General features: G+C 45.2%; 1 protein-coding gene across 3 annotated transcripts in view; it reads left to right on the top strand.

The window, feature by feature from the left end:
- letm1 (leucine zipper-EF-hand containing transmembrane protein 1) overlaps nt 1–17,912 on the top strand; it is a 37,938-nt gene that overhangs the window by 5,078 nt on the left and 14,948 nt on the right. For 2 of the 3 annotated variants that reach the window (XM_071382734.1, XM_071382736.1), the window contains exons 2-5: nt 4,798–4,855; nt 6,306–6,837; nt 15,758–15,901; nt 17,053–17,190. In XM_071382734.1, coding sequence (XP_071238835.1) covers nt 4,798–4,855; nt 6,306–6,837; nt 15,758–15,901; nt 17,053–17,190 — 872 coding nt within the window. The remainder of the gene's footprint in view (nt 1–4,797; nt 4,856–6,305; nt 6,838–15,757; nt 15,902–17,052; nt 17,191–17,912) is intronic. The other variant, XM_071382735.1, reaches the window with a different exon arrangement.

The raw sequence follows: 17,912 nt of genomic DNA on the forward strand, positions 1-17,912 counted from the left end.
AGGTGTTTATAGCGGTGTTTATAGAGGTGTAGGTGTTTATAGAGGTGTAGGTGTTTATAGAGGTGTAGGTGTTTATAGAGGTGTAGGTGTTTATAGAGCTGTTTATAGAGGTGTAGGTGTTTATAGAGGTGTAGGTGTTTATAGAGGTGTAGGTGTTTATAGAGGTGTAGGTGTTTATAGAGGTGTAGGTGTTTATAGAGGTGTAGGTGTTTATAGAGGTGTAGGTGTTTATAGAGCTGTTTATAGAGGTGTAGGTGTTTATAGAGGTGTAGGTGTTTATAGAGGTGTAGGTGTTTATAGAGGTGTTTATAGAGGTGTAGGTGTTTATAGCGGTGTTTATAGAGGTGTAGGTGTTTATAGAGGTGTAGGTGTTTATAGAGGTGTAGGTGTTTATAGAGCTGTTTATAGAGGTGTAGGTGTTTATAGAGGTGTAGGTGTTTATAGAGGTGTAGGTGTTTATAGAGGTGTAGGTGTTTATAGAGGTGTTTATAGAGGTGTAGGTGTTTATAGAGGTGTTTATAGAGGTGTAGGTGTTTATAGAGGTGTAGGTGTTTATAGAGGTGTAGGTGTTTATAGAGGTGTAGGTGTTTATAGAGGTGTAGGTGTTTATAGAGGTGTTTATAGAGGTGTAGGTGTTTATAGAGGTGTAGGTGTTTATAGAGGTGTTTATAGAGGTGTTTATAGAGGTGTTTATAGAGGTGTAGGTGTTTATAGAGGTGCAGGTGTTTATAGAGGTGTAGGTGTTTATAGAGGTGTAGGTGTTTATAGAGGTGTTTATAGAGGTGTAGGTGTTTATAGAGGTGCAGGTGTTTATAGAGGTGTAGGTGTTTATAGAGGTGTAGGTGTTTATAGAGGTGTAGGTGTTTATAGAGGTGTTTATAGAGGTGTAGGTGTTTATAGAGGTGTTTATAGAGGTGTTTATAGAGGTGTTTATAGAGGTGTTTATAGAGGTGTTTATAGAGGTGTAGGTGTTTATAGAGGTGCAGGTGTTTATAGAGGTGTAGGTGTTTATAGAGGTGTAGGTGTTTATAGAGGTGTTTATAGAGGTGTAGGTGTTTATAGAGGTGTTTATAGAGGTGTTTATAGAGGTGTTTATAGAGGGTGTAGGTGTTTATAGAGGTGTAGGTGTTTATAGAGGGTGTAGGTGTTTATAGAGGTGTAGGTGTTTATAGAGGTGTAGGTGTTTATAGAGGTGTTTATAGAGGTGTAGGTGTTTATAGAGCTGTTTATAGAGCTGTTTATAGAGGGTGTAGGTGTTTATAGAGGTGTAGGTGTTTATAGAGGTGTAGGTGTTTATAGAGGTGTAGGTGTTTATAGAGGTGTTTATAGAGGTGTAGGTGTTTATAGAGGTGTAGGTGTTTATAGAGGTGTAGGTTTTTATGGAGGTGTAGGTTTTTGTGTAGTTTTATATACAGTTGAAGTCGGAAGTTATATACACCTAAGCCAAATACATTTAAAATAAATGTTTCACAATTCCTGACATTTAATCATCGTAAAAATTCCCTGTCTTAGGTCAGTTAGGATCACCACTTTATTTTAAGAATGTGAAATGTCAGAGTAGTGGTAGAGAGAATGATTTATTTCAACTTTAATTTTTTTCATCACTTTCCCAGTGGGTCAGATGTTTACATACACTCAATTAGTATTTAGTAGCATTTCCTTTAAATTGTTTAAATTGGGTCAAACGTTTCGGGTAGCCTTCCACAAGCTTCCCACAATAAGTTGGGTGAATTTTGTCCCATTCCTCCTGACAGGGCTGATGTAACTGAGTCAGGTTTGTAGGCCTCCTTGCTCGCACAAGCTTTTTCAGTTCTGCCCACAAATGTTCTATAGGATTGAGGTCAGGGCTTTGTGATGGCCACTCCAATACCTTGACTTTGTTGTCCTTAAGCCATTTTGCCACAACTTTGGAAGTATGCTTGGGTTCCTTGTCCATTTGGAAGACCCATTTGCGACCAAGCTTTAACTTCTTGACTGATGTCTTGAGATGTTGCTTCAATATATCCACATAATTTTCCTACCTCATGATGCAATCTATTTTGTGAAGTGCACCAGTCCCTCCTGCAGCAAAGCACCCCCACAACATGATGCTGCCACCCCCGTGCTTCACGGTTGGGATGGTGTTCTTCGGCTTGCAAGCATCCCCCTTTTTCCTCCAAACAAAACAATGGTCATTATGACCAAACAGTTCTATTTTTGTTTCATCAGACCAGAGGACATTTCTCCAAAAAGTACAATCTTTGTCCCCATGTGCAGTTGCAAACCGTAGTCTGGCTTTTTTATGGCGGTTTTGGAGCAGTGGCTTCTTCCTTGCTGAGCGGCCTTTCAGGTTATGTTGATATAGATACTCTTGTACCTGTTTCCTCCAGCATCTTCACAAGGTCCTTTGCTGTTGTTCTGGGATTGATTTGCACTGTTCGCACCAAAGTACGTTCATCTCTAGGAGACAGAACACGTCTCCTTCCTGAGCGGTATGACGGCTGCGTGGTCCCATGGTGTTTATACTTGCGTACTATTGTTTGTACAGATGAACGTGGTACCTTCAGGCGTTTGGAAATTGCTCCCAAGGATGAACCAGACTTGTGGAGGTCTACCTCTTTTTTTCTGAGGTCTTGGCTGATTTCTTTTGATTTTTCCATGATGTCAAGCAAGGAGGCACTGAGTTTGACAGTAGGCCTTGAAATACATCCACAGGTACACCTGCAATTGACTCAGGCTAATTGACATCATTTATCAGAAGCTTCTAAAGCCATGACATAATTTTCTAGAATTTCCCAAGCTGTTTAAAGGCACAGTGTAGTGTATGTAAACTTCCGACCCACTGGAATTGTGATACAGTGAATTACAAGTGAAATAACCTGTCTGTAAACATTTGTTGGGAAAATTACTTGTGTCATGCACAAAGTAGATGTCCTAACAGACTTGCCAAAACTATAGTGTGTTAACAAGAAATTTGTGGAGTGGTTGAAAAACTAGTTAACATTTTTCCAAATGTAATTATTTTAATTTTACTTCAACAGTATTTAACATGAGATCCTCTCTACGCTTTACAGGAATGTGGTTCTGAATATAAACCGCAACACCGCCCCCGTTGGAATGTCTGTCTATTCGGTAGACGTTGTAACTATGTATTGTTACCACTGTATCATCAAGGTGCTAACAGTGTAACTCTGATTCATAGGCTCATGATTACTGCATCTAATAGCTGTAGGATCAAGAGGTATTCAGGCAATTAGGGGGACAAATAAAGTTATTTACATTGTGTCTGCCAACACCCATGGGATGAAGTATATTTGATGCAGCATTATGATAGCTCGGCGACACAATGGTAGGGATTCACTGAGCTAGTCAAGGGTCATTGATAAGTCAGTCTCAACGTAGCCTTGAAATGCGTTGAGTCCAGGAGATGATTTGGATGGACTCCTTCATTCCTGTAGAGCATCATCTGTTTCCAGAAGGTGCAGAAGTTCTCTATAAAAGTCATTCCAACAGAGCTACGGTAATCTTTTGGCCAGGTGTGTAATGCCAGCAGCCAGGTGTGTAATGCCAGCAGCCAGGTGTGTAATGCCAGCAGCCAGGTGTGTAATGCCAGCAGCCAGGTGTGTAATGCCAGCAGCCAGGTGTGTAATGCCAGTAGCCAGGTGTGTAATGCCAGTAGCCAGGTGTGTAATGCCAGTAGCCAGGTGTGTAATGCCAGTAGCCAGGTGTGTAATGCCAGCAGCCAGGTGTGTAATGCCAGCAGCCAGGTGTGTAATGCCAGCAGCCAGGTGTGTAATGCCAGCAGCCAGGTGTGTAATGCCAGCAGCCTGGTGTGTAATGCCAGCAGCCAGGTGTGTAATGCCAGCAGCCAGGTGTGTAATGCCAGTAGCCAGGTGTGTAATGCCAGTAGCCAGGTGTGTAATGCCAGTAGCCAGGTGTGTAATGCCAGTAGCCAGGTGTGTAATGCCAGTAGCCAGGTGTGTAATGGCAGTAGCCAGGTGTGTAATGCCAGTAGCCAGGTGTGTAATGCCAGTAGCCAGGTGTGTAATGCCAGCAGCCAGGTGTGTAATGCCAGCAGCCAGGTGTGTAATGCCAGCAGCCAGGTGTGTAATGCCAGCAGCCAGGTGTGTAATGCCAGCAGCCAGGTGTGTAATGCCAGCAGCCAGGTGTGTAATGCCAGCAGCCAGGTGTGTAATGCCAGCAGCCAGGTGTGTAATGCCAGCAGCCAGGTGTGTAATGCCAGCAGCCAGGTGTGTAATGCCAGTAGCCAGGTGTGTAATGCCAGTAGCCAGGTGTGTAATGCCAGCAGCCAGGTGTGTAATGCCAGTAGCCAGGTGTGTAATGCCAGTAGCCAGGTGTGTAATGCCAGTAGCCTGCTGAATTTTTCACAACCAACGATGGTACCGGACCTGAAATAATTGGTCGCTTTTTGGAATCTTTCAGTGCTCTTTAAAATTATTTTCCTGAAGTCCTGAGCCAGCTCTCCTGATGTCGTTTGACCCCACATGGACTACCACAGTTCCAGCTCTCCTGATGTCGTTTGACCCCACATGGACTACCACAGTTCCCGGCATCTGTCATAGAACGGTCGGAAGCAGCTTTGTAGTGTCCTCCCGACTAGCACAGGGCTCTTACAACAGAGCTGCTGATGAAGACAACTTGTGCAATGGCTGAGGAGGTCCGGCTGTTCTTTTGCAAACCCCTCGAGGACCGGGTGGCATACTGTCAACTGACTGGCTGACTGTCTGCCCTGTCATGTACTTTTCTGTTGCAGCCTGCCTTATAGGTCAATATATCTGTTTCTCTCTGTGTTTTCAGGGAAGCTTCAAGATGGCTCCTGTTTCAGCTGTACATCTCTCAGACTCTCCAGTCAAAGGTAGTTTCTAACTGATACTGTCAATGAGTGTGGTGTGGTTATTGTTTTTGGGGTATTTTATTAGGATCCCCAGTAGCAGCAGCTACTCAGCCTTGGGGTTCATATGAAACATGAGAATACAGAACATTTTAATAGACAAGAACAGTTCAAGGTCAGAACTAAATCAATGAAAAATATATGTTTTACAGAAGGCACACAGCCTACATATACATACACACAAACTATTTATGTCAAATAGGGGAGAGGCGTTGTGCCGTATATCTGTTTTTTTTTAAACCAGGTTTGTTGTTCATTTTGAGCAATATGAGATGGAACAGAGATCCATGCAATAATGGCTCTGTATAATGTTGATCAATAATTGGAAGGAGTAATTTCATAAATTCATCAAGTGCAGCGTCTGGATGCTCCTCATTAATCACATCAGACCAACAAATATTTTTAACATCCGCCACGTAAAAGTCACAATCTTTTATAGGATCTGTTATACACTATTTTAGGGCCAGCTGTTGGAACTTAGTCTTTCCTGGATATAGCCACTATATTGTGATCACTGCATCCAATGGGTACAGATACAGCTTTAGAATAGAGTTCTACAGTATTAGTAACAATTTGATCAATACATGTGGATGATCTTGTTCCTGTAGTGCTTGTAAACACCCTGGTAGGTTGATTAATAACCTGAACCAGATTACAGGCACTGGTTACAGTGAGAAGCTTCCTATTGAGTGGACAGCTTGATGAAAACCAGTCAATATTCAGGTCCCCAAGAAAGTAGACCTCTCTGTTTACATCACATACACTATCAAGCATTTCACACATATTATTTAGATACTCACTGCTCTTGGTGGCCTATAGCAACACCCCAAAAGAAAAGGCTTTAGATGTACCAAGTGAACCTGCAACCACAACACTTCAATAACACTTGACATAAGATCTTCTCTAAGCATTACAGGGATATGTGTGTGTGTGTTGCGGGGTTGAAGCCATGAACCCATAGACTTGGCTCTCTCATCCCTTCCAGGCTTCTGGGAGGGGGGGGGACAATGAGTCTGTCATAGTGGATGTAAGCTATGTCCCCTCGAGCTCTGGCAGAAGTTCTTTCCTGGCTCAGTGCTAGAGGCGTCACTACAGACCCTGGTTCGATTCCAGGCTGTATCTCAACCTGCCGTGATTGGGAGTCCCATAGGGCAACTCACAATTGGCCCAGCGTCGTCTGGGTTTGACTGGTGTTTTTGTTGTTGTTCATGTTATTGAGTGTGCTGTTCATATTTAATATGTTTAGGGGGTAGATCGCCTTTAATAACCCTACCACCCCTTCCCTAATTAGAGTAAACTATTGAACAACCACACGTAGGCTCCTACATACTATATACCTTTTAAGGGCACAGTATTTTTTACAATAGTTATATGTTGTTGTTCATGTTGTTATTGAGTGTCTCTGTGTTTTCAGTAGAATGGATGGTGATAGGCTGGTGGTCCGAGGTGGGAGCTTGGCTCCGCCCTCCTTCCTCGGCCCCTCGCTGCATACGGCATCAGACAGCTACAGGGTTCCAGGCCACGCCACAGACCACACCCCTTCTATGAGGCTGTACTCTGCTGTGGTGGAAGGCTCCTCCACCACCTCCTCTCTGTACCACCTGGGTGGTGGGTACCCACAGTGGACGGGATCCTGGCGAGGGAGGGGGAACGTGGTCGGGGTACGGTGGATCCACACCTCCAGATGTCTCCGTGACGACTCTAAAGTAGAGAAGTCTCTCCGCTCTCTGAAGGATAAGAACAAGAAGCTGGAGGAGGGCGGGCCGGTGTACAGTCCGACAGTAGACCACACCATAGTCAGGAGAACTATAGGACAACGTGTTCTGGACGAGGTTAAACACTACTACCATGGCTTCCGACTGCTGTGGATCGACACGACCATCGCTGGACGCATGCTGTGGCAGGTCCTCAACGGGCACCCCCTGTCCCGACGGGAGAGGAGACAGGTGAGGAGATCAGGGATCCTATGTAACCTTTTATTTATTTTATTAACCCATCCACCCCCCCCCTTTTCTGCTACATATACAGTGCCTTCGGAAAATATTCAGACCCTTTGACTTTCCCACATTTTGTTAGGTAACGGCCTTATTCTAAAATGGATTCAATTGCATTTTTTCCTCAGTCTACACACAATACCCCCCCCCCCCACCAAAAAAAACTGGTTTTTAGAAATGTTTGCTAATTTATAAAAAATAAGACATATCACATTTACTTAAGTATTCAGACCCTTTACTCAGTACTTTGTTGAAGCACCTTTGGCAGCATTTACAGCCTCTAGTCTTGGGTATGACGCTACAAGCTTGGCACACCTGTATTTGGGGAGTTTCTCCGATTCTTCTCTGCAGATCCTCAAGTTCTGTCAGGTTGGATGGGTAGCGTTGCTGCACAGCTATTTTCAGGTCTCTCCAGAGATGTTAGATTGGGTTCAAGTCCGGGCTCTGACTGGGCCATTCAAGGACATTCAGAGACTTGTCCCTAAGCCACTCCTGCGTTGTCTTGGCTGTGTGCTTAGGGTCGTTGTCCTGTTGGAAGGTGGACCTTCGCCCCAGTCTGAGGTTCTGAGCGCTCTGGAGCAGGTTTTCATCAAGGATCTCTTTGTACTTTGTTCTGTTCATCTTTGCATTGATCCTGACTAGTCTCCCAGTCCCTGCCGCTGAAAAACATCCCCACAGCATGATGCTGCCACTACCATGCTTCACCGTAGGGATGGTGCCAGGTTTCTCTGATCTGGTTTCATCAGACCAGAGAATCTTGTTTCTCAGACCAGAGAATCTTGTTTCTCATGGTCAGAGTCTTTAGGTGCCTTTTGGCAAACTCCAAGCGGGCTGTTGTGCCTTTTACTGAGGAGTGGCTTCTGTCTGGCCCCTTTATCATAAAGGCCTGATTGGTAGAGTGCTGCAGAGATGGTTGTCCTTCTGGAAGGTTCTCCCATCTCCACAGAGGAACTCTGGAGCTCTGTCAGAGTGACCATCGGGTTCTTGGTCACCTCCCTGACCAAGACCCTTCTCCCCCGATTGCTCAGTTTGGCCGGGCAGCTCTAGGAAGAGTCTTGGTGGTTCCAAACTTCTTCCATTTAAGAAGGATGGAGGCCACTGTGTTCTTGAGGACCTTCAATGCTGCAGAAATGTTTTGGTGCCCTTCCCCAGATCTGTTCCTCGACACAATCCTGTCTCGGAGCTCTACGGGCATTTCCTTCGACCTCATGGCTTGGTTTTTGCTCTGACATGCACTGTCAACTGTGGACCTTATATAGACAGGTGTGTTCCTTTACAAATCAAGTCCAATTAATTGAATTCACCACAGGTGGAATCCAATCAGGTTGTAGAAACATCTCAAGGATGATCAATGGAAACTGAGCACCTGAGCTCAATTTGAGTCTTTTGAGAACAAAGGGTCTGAATACTTATGTAAATAAGGTATTTTATTTTTTATACATTTAGCAAAAATGTCAACCTGTTTTCGTCTTGTCATTATGGGGTATTGTGTGTTGATTGCTGAGGATAATTTATTTAATCCATTTTATATTAAGGCTGTAATGTAACAAAGTGGAAAATGTCAAGAGGTCTGAATACTTTCCATAGGCCCTGTACATACATGGTACTTTTATATACAGCAATCACACAATGATACATTACCAAACAAGCTGTTTAATCCCACCCCTCAGCCCATCCCACCTATCACCATAGACCTCAGCTCTTAATCCCACCCCTCAGCCTCTCAGCCCATCCCACCTATCACCATAGACCTCAGCTCTTAATCCAGCCTCTCAGCCCATCCCACCTATCACCATAGACCTCAGCTCTTAATCCCACCCCTCAGCCTCTCAGCCCATCCCACCTATCACCATAGGCCTCAGCTCTTAATCCCGCCCTTCAGCCTCTCAGCCCATCCCACCTATCACCATAGACCTCAGCTCTTAATCCAGCCTCAGCCCATCCCACCTATCACCATAGACCTCAGCTCTTAATCCCGCCCCTCAGCCGCTCAGCCCATCCCACCTATCACCATAGACCTCAGCTCTTAATCCCACCCCTCAGCCTCTCAGCCCATCCCACCTATCACCATAGACCTCAGCTCTTAATCCCGCCCCTCAGCCTCTCAGCCCATCCCACCTATCACCATAGACCTCAGCTCTTAATCCCACCCCTCAGCCTCTCAGCCCATCCCACCTATCACCATAGACCTCAGCTCTTAATCCCGCCCCTCAGCCTCTCAGCCCATCCCACCTATCACCATAGACCTCAGCTCTTAATCCAGCCTCTCAGCCCATCCCACCTATCACCATAGACCTCAGCTCTTAATCCCACCCCTCAGCCTCTCAGCCCATCCCACCTATCACCATAGACCTCAGCTCTTAATCCCACCCCTCAGCTTCTCAGCCCATCCCACCTATCACCATAGACCTCAGCTCTTAATCCCGCCCCTCAGTTTCTCAGCCCATCCCACCTATCACCATAGACCTCAGCTCTTAATCCCACCCCTCAGCTTCTCAGCCCATCCCACCTATCACCATAGACCTCAGCTCTTAATCCCACCCCTCAGCCTCTCAGCCCATCCCACCTATCACCATAGACCTCAGCTCTTAATCCCACCCCTCAGCCTCTCAGCCCATCCCACCTATCACCATAGACCTCAGCTCTTAATCCCACCCCTCAGCCTCTCAGCCCATCCCACCTATCACCATAGACCTCAGCTCTTAATCCCGCCCCTCAGCCTCTCAGCCCATCCCACCTATCACCATAGACCTCAGCTCTTAATCCCACCCCTCAGCCTCTCAGCCCATCCCACCTATCACCATAGACCTCAGCTCTTAATCCCGCCCCTCAGCCTCTCAGCCCATCCCACCTATCACCATAGACCTCAGCTCTTAATCCCACCCCTCAGCCTCTCAGCCCATCCCACCTATCACCATAGACCTCAGCTCTTAATCCAGCCTCTCAGCCCATCCCACCTATCACCATAGACCTCAGCTCTTAATCCCGCCCCTCAGCCTCTCAGCCCATCCCACCTATCACCATAGACCTCAGCTCTTAATCCCACCCCTCAGCCTCTCAGCCCATCCCACCTATCACCATAGACCTCAGCTCTTAATCCCGCCCCTCAGCCTCTCAGCCCATCCCACCTATCACCATAGACCTCAGCTCTTAATCCCGCCCCTCAGCCTCTCAGCCCATCCCACCTATCACCATACACCACCTTCGTTTGGTTTCCATGTACCATATGTTTAAATGCTGTGATGTTTTACATGTATACACTTTGAACTGTTCTCATCGTATAGTATCCACAGATTGTGAGCTAAAGATGAAAACCATTCCGACAAATATTATTACTTATTGACTATGGCTTTTCAAATCGGCCAACACTGCTAGTTGTAAGGTTAATTTTAAGTGAATGTCGTGATTTTTTTTTTTTTAACCATTCCTGAACCTGTGACCAGAAACAAGCTAAGGCCAATACCCCCTATGTCTGTTCGCAGCAACATCTACAGAGCTGAGATTGTTGCCCCATATACAGTGCCAGTCAAAAGTTGACACACCAACTAATTTATTTTTCCTGTTTTCTACATTGTAGAATAATAGTGAAATCGTCAAAACTATCAAATTACACATATGGAATCATGTAGTAACCAAAAAAGTGTTAATCAAATCAAAATATATTTGAGATTCTTAAAAGTAGCCACGCTTTGCCTTGATTACAGCTTTGCACGCTCTTGGCGTTCTCTCAACCAGCTTCATGAGGTAGTCACCACCTGGAATGCATTTCAATGTGCCTTGTTAATTTGTGGAATTTCTTTCCTTAATGCGTTTGAGCCCATCAGTTGTGTTGTGACAAGGTAGGGGTGGTATACAGAAGATAGTCCTGTTTGGTAAAAGACCAAGTCCATATTATGGCAAGAACAGCTCAAATAATCAAATAGAAATGACAGTTCATCATTACTTTTTAAGACATGAAGGTCATTCAATCCGGAAAATTTCAAGAACTTTGAACGTTTCTTCAAGTGCCGTTGCCAAAACCATCAAGTGCTATGATGAAACTGTCTCTCATGAGGACCGCCACAGGAAAGTAAGACCCAGAGTTACCTCTGCTGCAGAGGACAAGTTCACTAGAGTTACCAGCCTCAGAAATCAGCAACTAACTGCACCTCAGATTTGAAATTGATTGTGGGAAGTTCATTTATATTTTTGGAGATATGAATACCAAGGATGTCTACCTCACCATCTGCCCAGCTTATTGGTAAAGTAGTGTAAACGCTGTGTTTTTTAGGAGGGAGGAGGTAGGAGAAGAGATTAATATTGTCCTGATGTACTGGACTGTAGTCTGGCTGCTCTGTTGACTGGTATTGTGACTGAACTCTGGTTCTGTTGCCTAATATTGTCCTGATGTAGCCTAATGGACTGTACTCTGGCCTGATATACTGGACTGTACTCTGGCCTGATATACTGGACTGTACTCTGGCCTGATATACTGGACTGTACTCTGGCCTGATATACTGGACTGTACTCTGGCTGTTCTGTTGACTGGTATTGTGACTGAACTCTGGTTTTGTTGCCAAATATTGTCCTGATGTAGCCTAATGGACTGTACTCTGGCCTGATATATTGGACTGTACTCTGGCCTGATATACTGGACTGTACTCTGGCTGTTCTGTTGACTGGTATTGTGACTGAACTCTGGTTTTGTTGCCTAATATTGTCCTGATGTAGCCTAATGGACTGTACTCTGGCCTGATATACTGGACTGTACTCTGGCCTGATATACTGGACTGTACTCTGGCCTGATATACTGGACTGTACTCTGGCCTGATATACTGGACTGTACTCTGGCCTGAAATAATGGACTGTACTCTGGCCTGATATACTGGACTGTACTCTGGCCTGATATACTGGACTGTACTCTGGCCTGATATACTGGACTGTACTCTGGCCTGATATAATGGACTGTACTCTGGCCTGATATACTGGACTGTACTCTGGCCTGATATACTGGACTGTACTCTGGCCTGATATAATGGACTGTACTCTGGCCTGATATACTGGACTGTACTCTGGCCTGATATACTGGACTGTACTCTGGCCTGATATAATGGACTGTACTCTGGCCTGATATAATGGACGGTATTCTGGCCTGATATAATGGACTGTACTCTGGCCTGATATACTGGACTGTACTCTGGCCTGATATAATGGACTGTACTCTGGCCTGATATACTGGACTGTACTCTGGCCTGATATACTGGACTGTACTCTGGCCTGATATACTGGACTGTACTCTGGCCTGATATAATGGACTGTACTCTGGCCTGATATAATGGACTGTACTCTGGCCTGATATACTGGACTGTACTCTGGCCTGATATACTGGACTGTACTCTGGCCTGATATACTGGACTGTACTCTGGCCTGATATACTGGACTGTACTCTGGCCTGATATACTGGACTGTACTGTGGCCTGATATACTGGACTGTACTCTGGCCTGATATACTGGACTGTACTCTGGCTGTTCTGTTGACTGATGTACTGTGTTGTACTAATGTGTTACCCGGTGGCTAGAGATGGCTGTCTCTGACAGCAGATGGGATGGTGTGTTTCTAAACTAACATATGGAATTATCTTAAGATGCTCCAATCGTAGATCATTAAGGTATTTGATTTAGAATTTTAGGACCCCTATAAGTATCAAAATATATAAACAAATGATTTGATCAAATATTGTATTTGACCTTTCCTTTTTTAGTCCATAGAAAAGCATTGAATAACATGGTCATAAATGGCAAAGAAGAAAGTAAAAACCTCTATAAAGAGGAATCAGGTGTTGAAGAGTCTGGCCCACATCTAGGATATATGAGAAGGCTCAGGAAATATGTTTGTTTTTTGGGCACATTTAACCCCCTATGTTGTGGTCACAAAACTACCTTCGACCTTCCATTCATTTGTGTTACCTTCAGACGGGTCCCTCTGCACTTGTGGGAGTCGTAGAGCAAACCGGTGAAGGGGTCTCAGATTATCCACCTAGTAGGTCAAACCACTCGGACTCTATAGAGGTTTTGTGAGATTACCCATTTTTGGGATGTCTCCTGGTATTACAAACAACGCTGTATAGTGATTCATATTGTTCCAGAAAATCTACCAATTTTCAATACTGGGAATAATTCATATTTATTACTGGAGTCCTGATTGGAAGTGCCTGTTTTTTAAAGCGTTTAAAACCAAGTTATGTTCACTTTGCCAGGGTTCTTCCAAAATATGATTATCACTGCACCACATTGCCGGCTGTGGCACTATGTGAAGATTTCACAGCAAGTGAAACTGGTATTTAGTAATGATAGAGCAACTTTGATCACCGATGACATTGCGAAACAGTCCGTTTAAATTCTGAGCGTTATCGTGTTCCTCTATTTCCGCAGTAGGTCATTTCAACACAGAGCATGCTCAGTACGTACACAGCACACCCTGAGTAGGCTGTAGTGTTGTCCAATCACACAGACTTTGTAACGGCAGTCAAACAAAAGTCAGCTTGCTAGATAACCTCCAACCTATTACTGAATATCTCCTATTTGGCAAAATTGAGTTGATTATCCAGATAGCAGATCAGCTCATGAATAACGGGGAGATTTAAGAGGAAATCATTTAAATATCAATCTTATCTACATCTACTGTTTGTTGATCACTCATTCTCTACCAAACGCTCCTATGGGCAGCAATACGAGACAGCGCAGAGAAGCCAGGGAATGTTTCAGTGGGATTGAGACGATGGGAGAATAGCCTCTATATACAGTGCTGTGGAGAAGTATTTCACCCCTTTCTACTTTAGCAAAACATTTTATACTGAATGTTATCAGATCTTCAACCAAAACCCAATATTAGGTAACGGGAACCTGAGTGAACAAATAACACAATGACATACTGACTTGATTTATGTAATTAACAAAGTTATGCAACTGCCAATGTGTGAAAATGTATTTCCCCCTTAAACTCTAACTGGTTGTGCCACCTTTAGCTGTAATGACTCCAACCAAACACTTCCTGTAGTTGATCAGGCCACCTTTAGATGTAATGACTCCAACCAAACACTTCCTGTAGTTGATCAGTCCACCTTTAGCTGTAATGACTCCAACCAAACACTTCCTGTAGTTGATCAGGCCACCTTTAGATGTAATGACTCCAACCAAACACTTCCTGTAGTTGATCAGTCAACCTTTAGCTGTAATGACTCCAACCAAAAACTTCCTGTAGTTGATCAGTCCACCTTTAGCTGTAATGACTCCAACCAAACACTTCCTGTAGTTGATCAGTCCACCTTTAGATGCAATGACTCCAACCAAACACTTCCTGTAGTGGATCAGTCCACCTTTAGCTGTAATGACTCCAACCAAACACTTCCTGTAGTTGATCAGTCAACCTTTAGATGCAATGACTGCTACCAAACACTTCCTGTAGTTGATCAGTCCACCTTTAGATACAATAACTCCAACCAAACACTTCCTGTAGTTGATCAGGCCACCTTTAGCTGTAATGACTCCCATCAAACACTTCCTGTAGTTGATCAGTCCACCTTTATCTGTAATGACTCCAACCAAACACTTCCTGTAGTTGTTGATCAGTCCACCTTTATCTGTAATGACTCCCATCAAACACTTCCTGTAGTTGATCAGTCCACCTTTAGATACAATGACTCCAACCAAACACTTCCTGTAGTTGATCAGTCCACCTTTAGATACAATGACTCCAACCAAACACTTCCTGTAGTTGATCAGTCCACCTTTAGCTGCAATGACTCCAACCAAACACTTCCTGTAGTTGATCAGTCCACCTTTAGCTGCAATGACTCCAACCAAACACTTCCTGTAGTTGATCAGTCCACCTTTAGCTGCAATGACTCCAACCAAACACTTCCTGTAGTTGGTCAGTCCACCTTTAGCTGTAATGACTCCAACCAAACACTTCCTGTAGTTGATCAGTCCACCTTTAGATGCAATGACTCCAATCAAACACTTCCTGTAGTTGATCAGTCCACCTTTAGCTGCAATGACTCCAATCAAACACTTCCTGTAGTTGATCAGTCCACCTTTAGCTGCAATGACTCCAACCAAACATTTCCTGTAGTTGATCAGTCCACCTTTAGCTGCAATGACTCCAACCAAACACTTCCTGTAGTTGATCAGTCCACCTTTAGCTGTAATGACTCCAACCAAACACTTCCTGTAGTTGATCAGTCCACCTTTAGCTGTAATGACTCCAACCAAACACTTCCTGTAGTTGGTCAGTCCACCTTTAGCTGTAATGACTCCAACCAAACACTTCCTGTAGTTGATCAGTCCACCTTTAGATGCAATGACTCCAATCAAACACTTCCTGTAGTTGATCAGTCCACCTTTAGCTGTAATGACTCCAACCAAACACTTCCTGTAGTTGATCAGTCCACCTTTAGCTGCAATGACTCCAACCAAACATTTCCTGTAGTTGATCAGTCCACCTTTAGCTGCAATGACTCCAACCAAACACTTCCTGTAGTTATTGATCACTCTCACGTCGCTGTGGAGGAATTTTGTCCAACTCTTCCATGTAGAACTGCTGTAACTCAGCAACAGTTGTGGGTTTTCCAGCATGAACTGCTCATTTCAAGTCCTGCCACAACATCTCTATTGGGATCAGGTCTGGACTTTGACTAGGCCATTCCAAAACTTCATATTTGTTGATTTTTAGCCATTTTGATGGGGATTTTTGTTATGGAGTATTGTAATGTTTTAAAAATGGTATAACTGCCTTAATTTTGCCAGACCGCAGGAAGAGTAAAGGGGATCCATAATGAATACAAATACATACATAAACTGTTTGTAACTAAATAATGTCTATTTTCCTCCCCAGTTCCTAAGAACTTGTGCTGATGTCTTTCGACTCCTTCCCTTCCTGGTGTTCATCATTGTGCCGTTCATGGAGTTCCTGCTTCCTGTGGCACTGAAGCTCTTCCCCAACATGCTGCCCTCAACCTTTGAGACGCAGTCCAAGAAGGTAGGACCTCCTCCTTAACCCTTATCTGAAAGGAACGTTCCGGATTTTTACAATTTATTTCAATCGTTGTTCAGATCACGTAAAGAACATGTAGGAAACAGCTTCCAAATGAGTTCCATGTCTGGTTATTCTCCCTCAGGGACGTATTTGGGGGTGATCACATGTTTTTTTAAAGCTACAACAAGCTTTAGGGAGGAGTGAGGTTGATTTCCTGATCTCTGCTTGTCCCACCTCTGAACACGGGGAATTTGAGAAAGTGGGCCTTCCTAGTTAAACAGCCATGAAGACTGTAGTTCGGTGTCAGAGAGCTTCTCATTACTCGTGTCAGAGAATCTATTGTGTGTAGAATGGCTGCCCCCCCCCCCCCCCCCTCTGCAGAGTTGGACGATTACAACTTTTAACAAGTGTTGAATGATCAGAATCCAATTTATTCGCAATGTACATTTCCGGAACATGTCCCTCAGAAAGGATTCACGCCCCTGGACTTTTCCCCACATGTTGTTACAGCCTTTAAAATAGATTACATTTAGATGTTGTGTCCCTGGCCTACAATACGCCGTAATGCCAAAGTGGAATTATATTTACTACAAATTAATTAAACATGAAAAGCTGAAATGTCTTGTGTCAAGTATTCAACCCCTTGGTTATGGCAAGCCTAAACACGTTCAGGAGTAAAAATGTAATAAGTTGCATGGACTCGGTGTGCAATAATAGTGTTGAACATGATTTAACGACTACCTCATCTCTACCCCACACATACAATTATCTGTAAGGTCCCTCAGTCCAGCAGTGAATTTCAAACACAGATTCAAAGACCAGGGAGGTTTTCCAATTCCTCACAAAGAAGGGCACCTATTGGTAGATGGGTAAACACTTAAAAGCAGACATTGAATATCCCTTTGAGCATAGTGAAGTTATTAATTACACTGGATAGCGTATCAATAAACCCAGTCACTACAAAGATATACCCGAGCCCAGGTGTGTCCCATTTCGCTGACAACCCTCCCTGCTCCGCCCACCAACATCCTATTAAGGAAAAGGAGAGAATTCGTCAAAGTGGGAGTGTCGTCACACCAGCCATAGCCTTCTTTAGGTTCCTCACCTCCCCTTTAATCTAGCCCTCCCTGATCTAATGTGTGTGTGTGTTCCAGGAGGAGAGGCTGAAGACAGAGCTGCGTGTGAAGCTGGAGATGGCTAAATTCCTCCAGGATACTGTAGAGGAGATCGCTCTGAGGAACAAGGCTGCCAAGGGAAACGTCACTGAGGAGTTCTCTACCTTCTTTCAGAAGGTACCATCCATCTATCGCTTCAGTCAAAACGCCTCTGTCCCCCGTCTCCATAAAATCTCTGTCTCCGTGTCTCTGCCCCCCTTGTGTCGCTGTCTTCCCCGTTCCCCTGTCTCTGTCCCCCCCTGTCTCTGTCCCCCCCTGTCTCTGTCCCCCCTGTCTCTGTCCCCCCCTGTCTCTGTCCCCCCCTGTCTCTGTCCCCCCCTGTCTCTGTCCCCCCCTGTCTCTGTCCCCCCCTGTCTCTGTCCCCCCCTGTCTCTGTCCCCCCCTGTCTCGGGCTCTGTCCCCCCCTGTCTCTGTCTCCCCCTGTCTCGGGCTCTGTCCCCCCCTGTCTCGGGCTCTGTCCCCCCCTGTCTCGGGCTCTGTCCCCCCTGTCTCGGGCTCTGTCCCCCCTGTCTCGGGCTCTGTCCCCCCCTGTCTCGGGCTCTGTCCCCCCCTGTCTCGGGCTCTGTCCCCCCCTGTCTCGGGCTCTGTCCCCCCCTGTCTCGGGCTCTGTCCCCCCCTGTCTCGGGCTCTGTCCCCCCCTGTCTCGGGCTCTGTCCCCCCCTGTCTCGGGCTCTGTCCCCCCCTGTCTCGGGCTCTGTCCCCCCCTGTCTCGGGCTCTGTCCCCCCCTGTCTCGGGCTCTGTCCCCCCTGTCTCGGTCTCTGTCCCCCCTGTCTCGGTCTCTGCCCCTCTTGTTTCTCTGTCCCCCAATTTCTCCCTAACCATCTCTGCCCCGTCCCCC

Source organism: Salvelinus alpinus, chromosome 34 (assembly GCF_045679555.1).
Source record: "Salvelinus alpinus chromosome 34, SLU_Salpinus.1, whole genome shotgun sequence".
Lineage (NCBI taxonomy): Eukaryota > Metazoa > Chordata > Actinopteri > Salmoniformes > Salmonidae > Salvelinus > Salvelinus alpinus.